The sequence below is a fragment of the Orycteropus afer genome, unplaced genomic scaffold (genome assembly GCF_000298275.1).
Source record: "Orycteropus afer afer isolate SDZICR_OR568_19922 unplaced genomic scaffold, OryAfe1.0 scaffold00130, whole genome shotgun sequence".
Lineage (NCBI taxonomy): Eukaryota > Metazoa > Chordata > Mammalia > Tubulidentata > Orycteropodidae > Orycteropus > Orycteropus afer.
This window is the reverse complement of record NW_006921717.1, coordinates 3228597-3240407: the sequence shown is the minus strand read 5'-3', so window position 1 is coordinate 3240407 and position 11811 is coordinate 3228597. Positions and strand designations below refer to the sequence as shown.

The 11811-nt window shown below is 53.0% G+C and overlaps 2 protein-coding genes across 2 annotated transcripts; one reads left to right on the top strand and one right to left on the bottom strand.

Annotated features, from left to right (window-relative positions):
• Positions 1–1391: 1391 nt before the first annotated feature.
• On the bottom strand, positions 1392–3566 carry EIF1AD (eukaryotic translation initiation factor 1A domain containing). Its single transcript, XM_007944959.2, has 5 exons — positions 3480–3566; positions 3249–3357; positions 3056–3164; positions 2675–2722; positions 1392–1533 (listed from the first exon to the last, which is right to left on the bottom strand). Exons 1-5 carry the CDS (start codon positions 3564–3566, stop codon positions 1392–1394), a joined length of 495 nt encoding a protein of 164 aa, XP_007943150.1.
• A 2561-nt stretch (positions 3567–6127) lies between these two features.
• Positions 6128–6634, top strand: BANF1 (BAF nuclear assembly factor 1). The gene is made up of 2 exons (XM_007944749.1): positions 6128–6250; positions 6488–6634. Exons 1-2 carry the CDS (start codon positions 6128–6130, stop codon positions 6632–6634), a joined length of 270 nt encoding a protein of 89 aa, XP_007942940.1.
• Positions 6635–11811: the final 5177 nt, after the last annotated feature.

Genomic DNA, 11811 nt, shown 5'->3' with positions numbered 1-11811 from the left:
TACCTGCGGGCTTAAGGTGCATCTGGTGGCCGGGTTGGCTACTCGCCCCCAGTGATTTCTTGGATGCAGGCACAGAGGTGAGAGATGGGGCCCACTGAGGGTGATGGTTCTACCAGGTGAACGCAGAGCAGAGACAGGAGTTGAGGGTAGGGGCTGGCACATGTGTGCTCAGTGAGGGACGTGAACACAGGAGGTTGATGTGAGAAGGCAGAGCTGTTCACGGGAGGATGAGCCTGAAGGATGTCTCCAGAGGGGCAGCTGAGTAAGCAGGCAGTGCAGCCAGGAGGTGGTGATTAGCGGGGCATTTAAACTCAACAGGTGCTGTAATTCCTAGCTGCCTCTGGGGTCTAAGAGTGACCAGGTGTGAAGGCAGCAAACTAGAAGGACATTAGAGCCGAGGGCATCAAGGAACTAGTGGGCCATAGTGTTGAACAGGCCCGTCCACAGGAGGGAGAGTATAAAGACATACGCGGGTGGAAGCCTCTAAGCCAGGAAGTGAACTCTCCAACAACCGAGCAGTGACTAGGCCAACGCCAGCCACGGAGAGGGAATGTCCAGGTACCGGCAAAAGCTCCCAAGGAGAAGTGGGAGGGTGTGGTTTGCAAGAGGGTGGGGAGTGACGGTCTGAGCAGCTGTGAGGGGGCCACCAACCTATGTCCTAGCCGAGGCACAGGGATCAGAAAGCAGCTACCATCTAGGTTACAGGGCAACTGATGACCTCGGGGGAACAGCTAGCTTTCAGATAAAGTCAGGAGACAGAAGGACCTTCAAAACAAGGTTAAGGACACAGGGAGGTTTGCTGGTCACACGGCAGACATTCTGCAAGTGGCAGAATGGCCACAGCACATGGAGGTGCGCACTCTGCCAGAGGATCACAAGAGGCGGGCACGTGGCTCCTGAGGCATCACAGCGTTTGTCCTGAGTGTTTCCAAGAGACAGGTGACCCCTAGGTTCTAGGGCTGTGATCTTCAAACAGGATTAACAGGAAGCAGATGACGTGGGCTGCTCCCATCATTGGACACACGCACAGAGACACAGCCTGTCACTTCTAAAGGCTTAACGATGCAGAAAGAAAGAATATGGACCACCTCGGGAAAGACGCCAGCCAGTCTCCATTTCCCTCTCATTAGGCCTCTGGCCCCTAAGCCTTCCACCAAAGGGCACGTACTTTTTTCTACTTCACCACAAATACTTCCTCCCCCAGAGAGCCACGCAGACAGCAATGCAAGTCACCACCCACCAGGGGTTTAATTCTCCTTAGGTCAGGAAAGTCCATTCACAGCAGGCCCTGCCTTGTCCCCATCCAGGGGGAATAGCTGCAGCTGGGAATGTCCGAGCCCAGGGGGCCCAGGGACCAGTCTCTGAGCCAGCGGAGAGCGGGCCCTGGGGTCTTAGGCTGCCTCCTCCTCGCTCTCCTCCTCGCTCTCCTGGTACTGTCTGCGGTTGGTGTTAACAAACAGGTCAGAATCATCTTCAGAGCTGGACTCGTCTCCCGATGACTGGGGCTCAGCTGGGAGCTCTGGCTGAGTCTGTCTGCATGGGGGAAGAGGGAGAGTTAGCCCATTGCCTTCTGGGAAGGCCAGATCTGCAACCAAGGGGCCCCACCAAGAGAGGGATCATCTGGCCAAGCAGTCGGGACCCCAAAGGCCTCAGCGCTCCCTTAAAGACTAGAAGGAGGAGCAGAGTCAAGGAAATGGGCTAAAGACTGCCCCCCAACACCTACTCCTCCCCAAACTCTGCAAGAGCCACTGTTTTTGTTTTGTAATTGTGATTTGGGTGAAAGTTTACAGAGCAAATTCACTTTCCATACAGCAGCTCACATACACTTTGTCTCATGACATTGAGTGCAATTTCCCACAATGCAACAGGTCCCCTCCCACTTCCTCCCCATGATTACCTCTACCCTTTGTCCTTCCCTCCATGCACTCCTGCCTCCTGAGCTGTCTCCCTATGCATACACAAACCTTCTATTCTCCAATGATTGTTCTCTCCAAGGAGTGTATCTACCTAATGTAAGTGTTCAGCTCATATGCCTGTCTTTTGTTTCGCTGGAAGCCACAGGTGTGGGTTCAATTCCAGACCTGAAGGGCAGCTAGGGGCCACAGTCTCAGTTGTTCCACCAGGCTCTATCAGACCAGCAAACCTGCACCCCCCCTTTTTTTTAATGAGTTTTGTTCTGCATCGTTCTCCCACTCTATCAAGGATCTCTTACAAAGATCCCCCTCCGAGCGGTTGACAGTGGTAGCCAGGCACCATCTAGTCCTTCTGGTCTCACAGTCATATAGGCTGTGGATCACGTGGTGTACAGTCACAGAGCCACTGCTTTTGGTTAATAATCATTCTACTACTATCAGCTAATACCGACTGGGCCCACATTACATACTATACAGGTCAACTTCTTAAGTGTTTGCTCCTGTGATCCTCAAAAAGCTCTCATTTTACTGATGAGAAAAGTTGAAGCCTTAGAGATGAGCTAACCTGCTTGCCAGCACTCTGCTATACATGGTAGAACCAGGATTTGAACCCGATCAACCTCTCAAGCCAGCCTCCTACCCTAATTATATCACATATTAAGGGGCTCTTCCCAGGAGTCCTTATAGGCAGAAAGGCAGGCTCTACACTGGTGCTTGGGCCCCTATTTTCCACCCTCCCTAGCCCAAAGCTTGTTCCTTACCTATTCCTGCCATTGTGTTTCTCGGCCACTTCGGAGAAGGCCTCAGGCCTGCGCGAAGAGAAAAGACAGGGTCAGGGAGGACAGTGAAGTCTGTCTGCAGAGGAGCCGTTCCCAGCTGTCTGTGCCTAGGATGCCGTAATTTTCCCTCCCTCAACTCCAAGGCTGGGAGCTCTGGTAGTGCAGTGCCTAAGCCACTTGACTGCTAACCAGAGGGCTGGCGGTTCAAACCCACCAGCCACTCCTCAGAAGGAAGACTGGGCAATCTACTTCCATAGTGATACTGCCTCGGAAACCCAAGGAGGGGTTGCTATCAGCCGGGTCCGACTTGACGGCACACAACAACAACTACAAGGCTAGGAAGACATTCCTCCAAAAGCCTACCAGAGGCCCTCCTTCTGCAGAGAGCGCACGTGGTCCTTGCACAGCACAAAGGAGATCTCAGCCTTCACCTTCTCTCCCTCTTCAATGGGGTCAACAATGAGAAAGTCGCCTGCAGGGAGAGTGCAGGGAGGGCCAGGTCAGTCCTGGTGCCGGAGGAGGACACGGCCATCTCCGGGGAGACCGCCTCGCTCACCTCTCTTGATCCAGATGTTCTTGCGGTACTTGGAGGGCATGCTCACCAGGAAACGCTGTCCCTGGGCGGTCTCCACCTCATGCAGATTGTTCCCTGGGGTCCGCAGTACCTGGTCCAGGAGCAAAGGAGAACCAGTCGGCCTCATCGTCAGACGAGCCACACCACACCCTACCTGCACCCCAGGAGCCCCACGGAGGTGGAGGACAGCGCACTGTCCCCCATGCTACTCACCCTCACAATCTGCTGCTGGTCGGAGGGCACCACGTGTTCCCCCAGCACTTCCTTCACCACATGTTTCCTCTTGGTGGCCTGAGACATGCTGGGTCCCGTCCTGGGGTGTGAGGGATGCAGAGACTGTCAACTCCTCCTCCGGAGTTCCCTGGATAGCAGGCTCAGAGCCTGGAACAGTTTGGGTGAAGGGGAGGGTCAGAGGACCCACACAGTGTCCTGGATAAGAACATGGGCTCTGAAGTCTAAGTACCTGGAGTGAACTGCTACCTTGGTTACTTCCCAGCTGTTCAACTTTTCCAGGGCTTAGCAAGAAGGGTGGGGGGGAAAAAAAACTAACTCAGAGCACTGTTATTCAAATGAAATAATTTAAGTATTTCACTTAGCACAGTGTACACAATGCCCTAAGCGCTCAAAACTAACTCCTGTGACATCTATCAATGTAACCATAAAACGATACACGCGTTCTACAGAAATCATTCTACCAAGGGATATGAAATAAACAGTATCTTCAACATGCTTGGACCTCCCAAGTCCAGCGCAGCCCACACCACCCAGACGCTCAATTTATACCCTCTCATTACACTGTACTGCACTGGCCGGGAATCGAACCCAAGGCCTCCCGGGTGGCAGGCGAGAAGTCTACCACTAAACCACCAATGCCAAAAGAGCTCTGGTGACGTAGTGGATAAGGCATTTGGCTGCTAATCAAAAGGTCAGTGGTTCAAACCCACCAGGCGCTCCGCGTTAGGAAGATAAGGCCATCTACTTCGGTAAAGAGTTACAGCCTCGGAAACCCAATAGGGGTCGCTGTGAGTCGGAATGGACTCGATGGAAGTGAGCTTTTACCACAGTACAAGCAGAGACTAGTCAGGAGCCCAGGGCAACGGTCCAAAGCAATAACCAAGACTGATGTTCTAATCTAACCCTAACCTTAATCCAAACGAAACCCTAAAGTGTCACTCCTAACTCCCATCCCCTGCGCTCCTCTCTCCTCTATCCCTGGAAATCCACACTCACTCGCTGGCCCTCGATTATCCCACGGGCGCTAGCCGAGAGACCTCGTTCTCCAGGTTGGACGCTGAGAGCGGCCGTCCAAAACGCACTTCGCAGGAGACCCAACGAAGGTACAGAAAAGGAGTTTGCGGGTGGTCACGATAGTGGCGCCGTCTTGAATTCAGGTCTTTGGTGGTCTACGTTCCCTTCCAGTTACTACCAGCCCGAAAGCACTGAAGGCGACACGAGAGTCTACCGGACCTTTCCTAGCACTGTACTTCCTGTGCACTCTCGGAAGCCTCCCGGCTACACACCCACACGCCTTGTCCGACTCTCTAACTCTTCCCACCGCCAAGTCAGCCGGGGCTAAGTCTTTGAGTTCCGGATACTGGGAAAAGGGAAAGGAAGTTTTCTTCTTCGAAGCCTCTGTTCCGAGACCGGAAGGGCCACACGGGAAGCGAGACCATAAAAGGCCCCCCAGCTTCCCGCAAAGCGACCAGAAAAGAGCGCCCACTAAGGGTGCGGTCGAGGACTGGAACGCCTCATCTCTATGGCTTTCGGTGGCTAGAAGTGCCCAACTTGGGTTTTTTAGAAGGCGGTGCTAGAGGCGAGCCGGAAGCGGAAGCCGAAGAACGTTCTAGTGGTTGAGGTAGCGGCGGGAGCGGCCGGGTGGCGGGAGGAGCCGTTAAGGGTGAGTTCTCTGTGAGCGCGAGCTGCAGTGCAGGGCCCGGGTTGGAGACCCGAGTAAGCACAGGACGGCAGGGAGGAGAGAACTCGCGAAAGCGCGGTGGGGGACTAGGCGTGCGCCCTCTGAGAGGCGTTCGCCCGGCGCGTGGAAGGGGCGGGGCGGGGCGCGGCGCGTGCGAGAGGCGGGGCGGTGGGGGCGGGGCGGCAGGACTGCGCGCGGCTGGGGCTCTGGGTCGCCAGCGCGCGCTGCGTGCGGCCCCGCGCCTTCGCTCTGTGGACAGTCTGTGGGGGGCGGATGGGACACGGAGACTTTCAGTCTGCTTTTCAGACCAGGAGGCGGTCCCAGCTCGGGTCAGTGCTGAGCCGGGCCAAGGTCATAGCGGGAGTGACAGCTGCGGGGCGGGCCCTGGCGACTGACTGGGAATCTTCCCAGTGCCCAGCGCTCCGCCACCTGTTACGGCAGGAGGGTTTTCCCTCTGCAGCTATACCAAAACCCAGTTTCCGCAGGAAGTGAAAGTTCTGAATACAGGTGGTACCCGAGTTACCACGGCGGGTGGTGGTATCGGTTCTGACCTAAGTTGCAGAGCTGTTGTTTTTTTGTTTAATTTCCGTTACAAAACATGGTAGTGTTTATCCTGACATTGGATGTACGCAAGTAAACACGTGAGAATGATTAACCTCGGTATGTTATGCTGCACGTTGTGGGCTGTTCGTATTACTAACAGTACAAAAACCAAAAAAGCACACCGTTCTTAAAAGGGGTTGGTGGTAATTGGAATATATCCCACGTGGGGGACTTGTAGTGGAATAAAGCCTGGACCTCAGTTTTCTTGCCTTGAAATGAGGGCAATCCACTAAGCTACCATAATGACTGGGCTAGTTTCCGCATGACCTCACGTTGCCAGTGGCCCTTGGGGTCTTAACCTAATGTCCCTTTTGTCGGGATTCCCAGATTAAGCCCGTTCAAGATGACAACCTCCCAAAAGCACCGAGACTTCGTGGCAGAGCCCATGGGAGAGAAGCCGGTGGGGAGCCTGGCCGGCATCGGTGAAGTACTGGGCAAGAAGCTAGAAGAGAGGGGCTTTGACAAGGTGGGGTGGCTGCCTGCTGCCTGTAGGGCTTGGGGTGGGAGACCACAGTATCTCTTGCTGGAGTAGGAGTGGGGAAAGGGACAGACCTGTTGCGGGGTGGAGAGCGGTGTATAATCTAGGAGACGGCCAGCCGGAGCCTGGTCACCTGGAGGTGAAACGGGGGACACACCCTGCCTCCTGGGCTCCTGGGTTCTGCTGTGTCAGTCACGGCCTGCCGTCTGCCTGCTTGTTTTGCAGGCGTACGTGGTCCTCGGCCAGTTCCTGGTGCTAAAGAAGGATGAAGACCTCTTCCGGGAATGGCTCAAGGACACGTGCGGAGCCAACGCCAAGCAGTCCCGGGACTGCTTTGGGTGCCTCCGAGAGTGGTGCGACGCCTTCTTGTGATGCTGCCTGGGGAGCCCCCAGTCCCCAGCCCTGAGTCTCCAGGGTTTGCAGTTGAGTGGGGATCCCTCCCCGTCCTCTACCAAGGAGAACATTGCTGTTGTCTTGCTCCCCCCTGGACTCCAGGCCTTTCAGGAGTCTCTCCTCGCCGTTGCAGCGTTTCTGGAATTCTCGCTCTTGCGTGAGTTCCCCGTCTTTCCTCCGCCGGCTCCACGGCAGCAGTTCCAGCCCTCCCGAGCGGATTCCCGGCCCCTTCCCTCACACTCACCGTCACCTCGGGTTTGTTTCTATGCCATTGGGCCCCTTTGGGCAGAACAGTCACTGTCCTTGTAAAGTTTTTTAAATCAATAAAGTCAGTGGCCTTCCTGTTTGGCCTTTGTGTTGAGAAGTAAGTGGGCTGGGTATGGCCTCTTCCCCAGGGACCCAGCAGGCGGCCTGCTCTCCTTAGCGCACACATGGCACAGACCGAAACTTCCCTTCCCACTCCCAGAGGACAGCCACCCCAGCCACATGGGCCTCAGCAGGTGCCGTGGAGTGTCTCAATCCCTGAGTAATGTGGGGGAGAGTGTGGGCTGATCCCTTCCCGGGAGCTCCACAGTGACATCACCAGCTGGACCAGGCAGCACCTGGTGGAAAGTCAGTGGAGACCAGGTGCCAGGGACGGGGTGGGCTGGCCGTGGCTGTGTGTTCTGGCCTCCGCAGGGAGTGGGCAGGGCTGTCGCCTCTGTCTGCTGGCTTGTTGGAGGCAGGGGCCTGGGCGTCACAGCTGGGACAGAGAAGTGCCTTACACTTCTATTCAGTGCATCTTGATTCCTGAAGTTTGCTGAATATTTAGGTCACACCAGGTCCACAGCTTAGCGCCTCACAAGCACTTATTTTTTCATAACAATTATTTTCTCTTTTCACACGTGAGGAAATGGAGCTCAGAGGCCAGTTTGTTCAGAAACTTGCTACCAGGAAGTAGCCGGACTGGAACTCTTGAAAACCTGAATACCGAGTGCAGTGTGTTCCTTGGTCATGTTACTTGGCCTCTTGGAGCCTCAGTTTCCCTGCTTGGAAAATGTGGTTTTGAGAATCAGATGAAACGCCGCCTGTATAGGGCCCAGCCCCGCGTGGTATCCAGCACCATGAAGGAGCTGCTTGATACAAACAGAACTCTTGTAGGGCTTCCAGTCTGATGAGAGGATGACCAACACCCAAGGTGTAAATACAGAAATTGAGGTGGACTTTCACGGTCTCTCGGCAGGGATGAATTTCTAAAGAAAAAATTAATACTAGAACCCGACCGAGCGATTGGTATTGAGTTGATTTCGGCTTATGGCAGCCTTGTGATTGTCAGAACAACTGAACACCAGAGTTCTGTTGATTTGTGACTTAGGAGGCCTGTGTGCTACAAAGTGGAACTGCTCTGTACGGTTCCCTTGGCTGCAATCTGTACCGAAGCAGATTGCCAGCTCTTTTTCAGGCAGTGCCGCTGAGTGGGTTCAAACCACCAACTTTTTCAGTATTGGATGAGTGCAAACCGTTTGCACTACCCAAGGACCTGCATAATGTTTTCAATGGCTGCTTTTTTGGCAGTAGACTGCCAGGCCTTTCTTCCAAGTTCCCTGTGGGTAGACTCGGAACCTCCAGCCTTTCAGTTAGCAGTCCCACCACCTGGGGAGGCTGTGCATCAAACCAAAAGCCAAAACCAAACGGAGCTCTGGGTGTGTAGTGCAAAGACATCGTAAAGCCTGAATACTGAATTTCAGTTTATGGTGATAGAAAAATTGCATTGACTAAAGGTAAAGAGTCGTATAGTTGATTAATGAATTTGTTGCCAATAAGTTGTATACCCGTAAAAAGTTGAATTGGCACAAGTTGTGTAATATATTTACAGTGATAAAAAGGAAAAGTACCTACTGAGACTGTTGATATATAACCAAACGACTCATGGGACTTAGTTCTTGGCTTGGAGATTTGGGGTCATGGTTTCACGGGAATGGGACATCCTAGTTAATTGGCCTAGTAATGTGCTCAGTGCTTCTATCTCCTGGTGCCTTGTGTGGTGCCTGGGGTCTTATAAAAGCTTGCAAGCAGCCATCCAAGGCACAACATTTGGTCTCTATTCACCTGGAGCAACAGAGGAAGAGGAGCCAGGAATAGGGGGAGGCGATAGAATATGTGGTTAACTTTATCTTTTGCCCTGAGATCAGAACTGGAGGGTGCCCAGCTACCATCACTGAATATTTGGATCAAAGATTCTGTAGAAGAATCCTGATCAAAAGGGGGAAACTATAGGACAGAATATAAAATTCTTACAGAATCCAGATTTTTCTGGAGCCATGGAGGCTGGATGAACCCCAAAACCATTGCCCTGAGATAATCTTTAAACCTTAAACCCAAAAACCTCCTGGATCTTCTTAAAACTAAACAACAGTTTAGCTGAACTGGTAAGAATGCCTGCCTTGGGCACTATGCTCCCTTAAGTTCTGTTCATGTGGGATCAAATTGCAACCCCAAAGATTAGATAGGGACCTTGTTGTTGTTGTTTGCCGTCGAGTCGGCCCCGACTCATAGCGACCCCTCCTTGGGTTTCCGAGGCAGTATCACTATGGAAGTAGATCGCCCAACCTTCCTTCCGAGGAGTGGCCTTAGGAGGCAGTAAAGTTACGTTAATAGGAGAGGACCAACTCAGAACAGGGGAGTGAGAATGGTTGTACAACTCAGAGAATGTCATCAGTGTGGCTGAATTGTACATGGAGACACTTGAACTGGCATATTTTTCTGTGTACATTCTCAAGAACAACAAAAAAGATTGTTTTAAAAAATGCAAATTAAAAAAAACACCATAAAGAAAGTGAAGAGACAAACCTAGAGTGAGAAGAGACACTTGAAACACGTAATAGACACAAAGGGCTGTGTCCAGAGCGTGTATCGGTAAGAAGGAAACGGACAACACAATAGAAAATGCATAAAGGAGCAGAGACAGACAGCAATGTGTCGCCCCAGTGGCAGTCGGCATGGGAAAGGTGCTCAGTTTCCTTAGGAATCAGGGAAGTGCCAGTGAGGTGTCATCACACACCCACTGGGTTGGCAGAACATTGAAGGCTGACAATACCAAGTGTTGGAGGAGATGGAGCAACAGGAACTGATAGCCAATTGGTGGGAGTGTAGATTGGTATGAACACATTGGAAAACCGTGGGTGTTAGTGGGTAAAACAAAAAATAATCCACACCCTGTGAGCTAGCAATTCTGTTCTCAGGGATGTGCCTGGAACACCTGCATCAGGAGACCACAGAAAACAGGCAAGCCACACTGCTGCTAATAGTCCCCAGGCCCTGCCAGCGACAGGTACTGGAACTGGTAAGGAAGCAGTCCATTGGTGCCTTGGGGTACCTGGTAGCCTGGAAATGAACGAGCAGCTGAGGAGTCTAACACACATGATTAAGCAAAAGATACAAAACCAAATAGTGTGATTCCATTCACATAAAGTTAAAAAGTAACTTCCTGTGTAGGAATCCCTCTGGAAACAGGGAAATGCTTATTATAGAAGTCAGTAGTGATTACCTTTGGGGGAGGGGAGGATGGTTGGGACGGCTTGAGGGTCTGAGTGGCTGGTTCCCTTTCTTAGCCTGTGTGATGGTAACAAGCATTCACTTTGTAATCGTTTGTTAAACTGAATGTGTAAGTTCTACTTATTTTTCTGCATATTGTTGTTAGGTGCCACTGAGTTGGTTTCGTCCAGCAGAATGAAACACCGCCCAGTCCTGCCCCTGCCTCACAAGCCTTGCTCTACCTGAGCCCATTGCCACAGCCACTGTGTCAGTCCATCTTGTTGAGGGCCTTCCCCTCTTTCATTGACCCTCTACTTCACCAAGCATGACATCCTTCTCCAGGGAATGGTCCCTTCTGACCACATGACCAAAGTAGGGGAGACAAAGTCTGGCCATTACCCAGAATCAAAGAATAACAGGGCAACCAAAAGCCAAGAGCTGGGGAAAGAGCCGCCGTGTGGTGAATCAGAAAGCATTCTCGTTGGCAGGGATGACAGGGGTCGGTGCAAAGCGGCTATGGGACACAGGAGTGACCCTCCCCTTTGAGCCACAGGCCACGTCCTGATCCAGATGGAGGTGGTAATGAGGATCTCCCTGGAGTCCCAGACCATTCTCTATTTCTGCTGTTTTCTTGCAGAGTCACCCAGAGCCCCCTTAGCCTCAGCGTCACGCAAGGCTCGTGTGCTTAGGTGGGGCCTTGACAGGCCACGGCCTCCCCACGCCTCAGCCCTGATGCCGAGGGTTTTCCCTGGCGCTCTGTGAGGCAGTGGGGACAGCCTCCTCCGTGCAGTCCTTGCTGAGGCTCCCGCCCGCGTGCCTGTGGCGGCCTCCACAGCTCTGGCGCTGTGACCTGCCTGGCTGAGCCCTGCAGGACACGCTGGCTGCTTGGTCCCTCGTCACTCGCACTTCCCCGGCTCACCCACAGGCTCTGTCTGCACAGGGCTGGGATCTGCTTTCTCATCTCGCCCTGCCCCCAGGCAGGGCCCAGGAAGGCCAGGAAGCCCAGAGCCCTTGATCTGGGCTCCACAGTGTGTCCCACACAGGTTCCTGGATCAGTCCTGGGGCAGCAGGGGACAAAGAGCATTATAAAATGTGCTACTCTCTGACGTCCAACCCTGGCCCAGGCAGTAGGACAAAGGTACCATGGCCTGGCATGTCAGAGAAGAAGCAGACTCGGGTGTGTGTGTGTGTGTGTGTGTGTGTGTGTGTGTGAGATGGGGTAATTGGGTAATGGTGACAGGTCTGACCAAAAAGTAAATGGGTGTAGGATTTTGCTGGGCCATGTTGGTCATGTTGTTGAAAGGGATGAGTCCCCGGAGAAGGATGCCATGCTTGGTAAAGTAGAGGGTCGTCAAAAAAGGGGAAGACCCCCAACAAGGTGCAGTTACACAGTGGCTGCCATGGGGGGCTCCAGCATGGCAGCCGTTCTGAGGGTGGTGCAGGGCCGGGCGGTGTGTCCTTCTGTTGTACATGGGGTCGCTAGGAGTCAGAACCGACTCCGTGGCGCCTGACAAGAACAAGCTGGAAACAAATTATGAGAGAACAATTTTGAAAACAAAACTTTTTTTTTTTTAACTGTGACTTGGGTAAAAGTTTACAGGGCAAATTCATTTTCCATCCAACAGTTCCTGCACCATTTGTTT

What these genes read in the sequence shown, in the direction of transcription:
- EIF1AD (XM_007944959.2), bottom strand. Translation starts at nt 3,566, where the DNA reads ATGTCTCAGGCCACCAAGAGGAAACATGTGGTGAAGGAAGTGCTGGGG. An exon ending in ACCAGCAGCAGATTGTGAGG is followed by an intron (nt 3,358 to 3,479) that starts GTGAGTAGCATG and finishes CTCCTGGACCAG; the next exon opens with GTACTGCGGACCCCAGGGAA. An exon ending in GAACATCTGGATCAAGAGAG is followed by an intron (nt 3,165 to 3,248) that starts GTGAGCGAGGCG and finishes CTCTCCCTGCAG; the next exon opens with GCGACTTTCTCATTGTTGAC.
- BANF1 (XM_007944749.1), top strand. Translation starts at nt 6,128, where the DNA reads ATGACAACCTCCCAAAAGCACCGAGACTTCGTGGCAGAGCCCATGGGA. An exon ending in AAGAGAGGGGCTTTGACAAG is followed by an intron (nt 6,251 to 6,487) that starts GTGGGGTGGCTG and finishes CTTGTTTTGCAG; the next exon opens with GCGTACGTGGTCCTCGGCCA.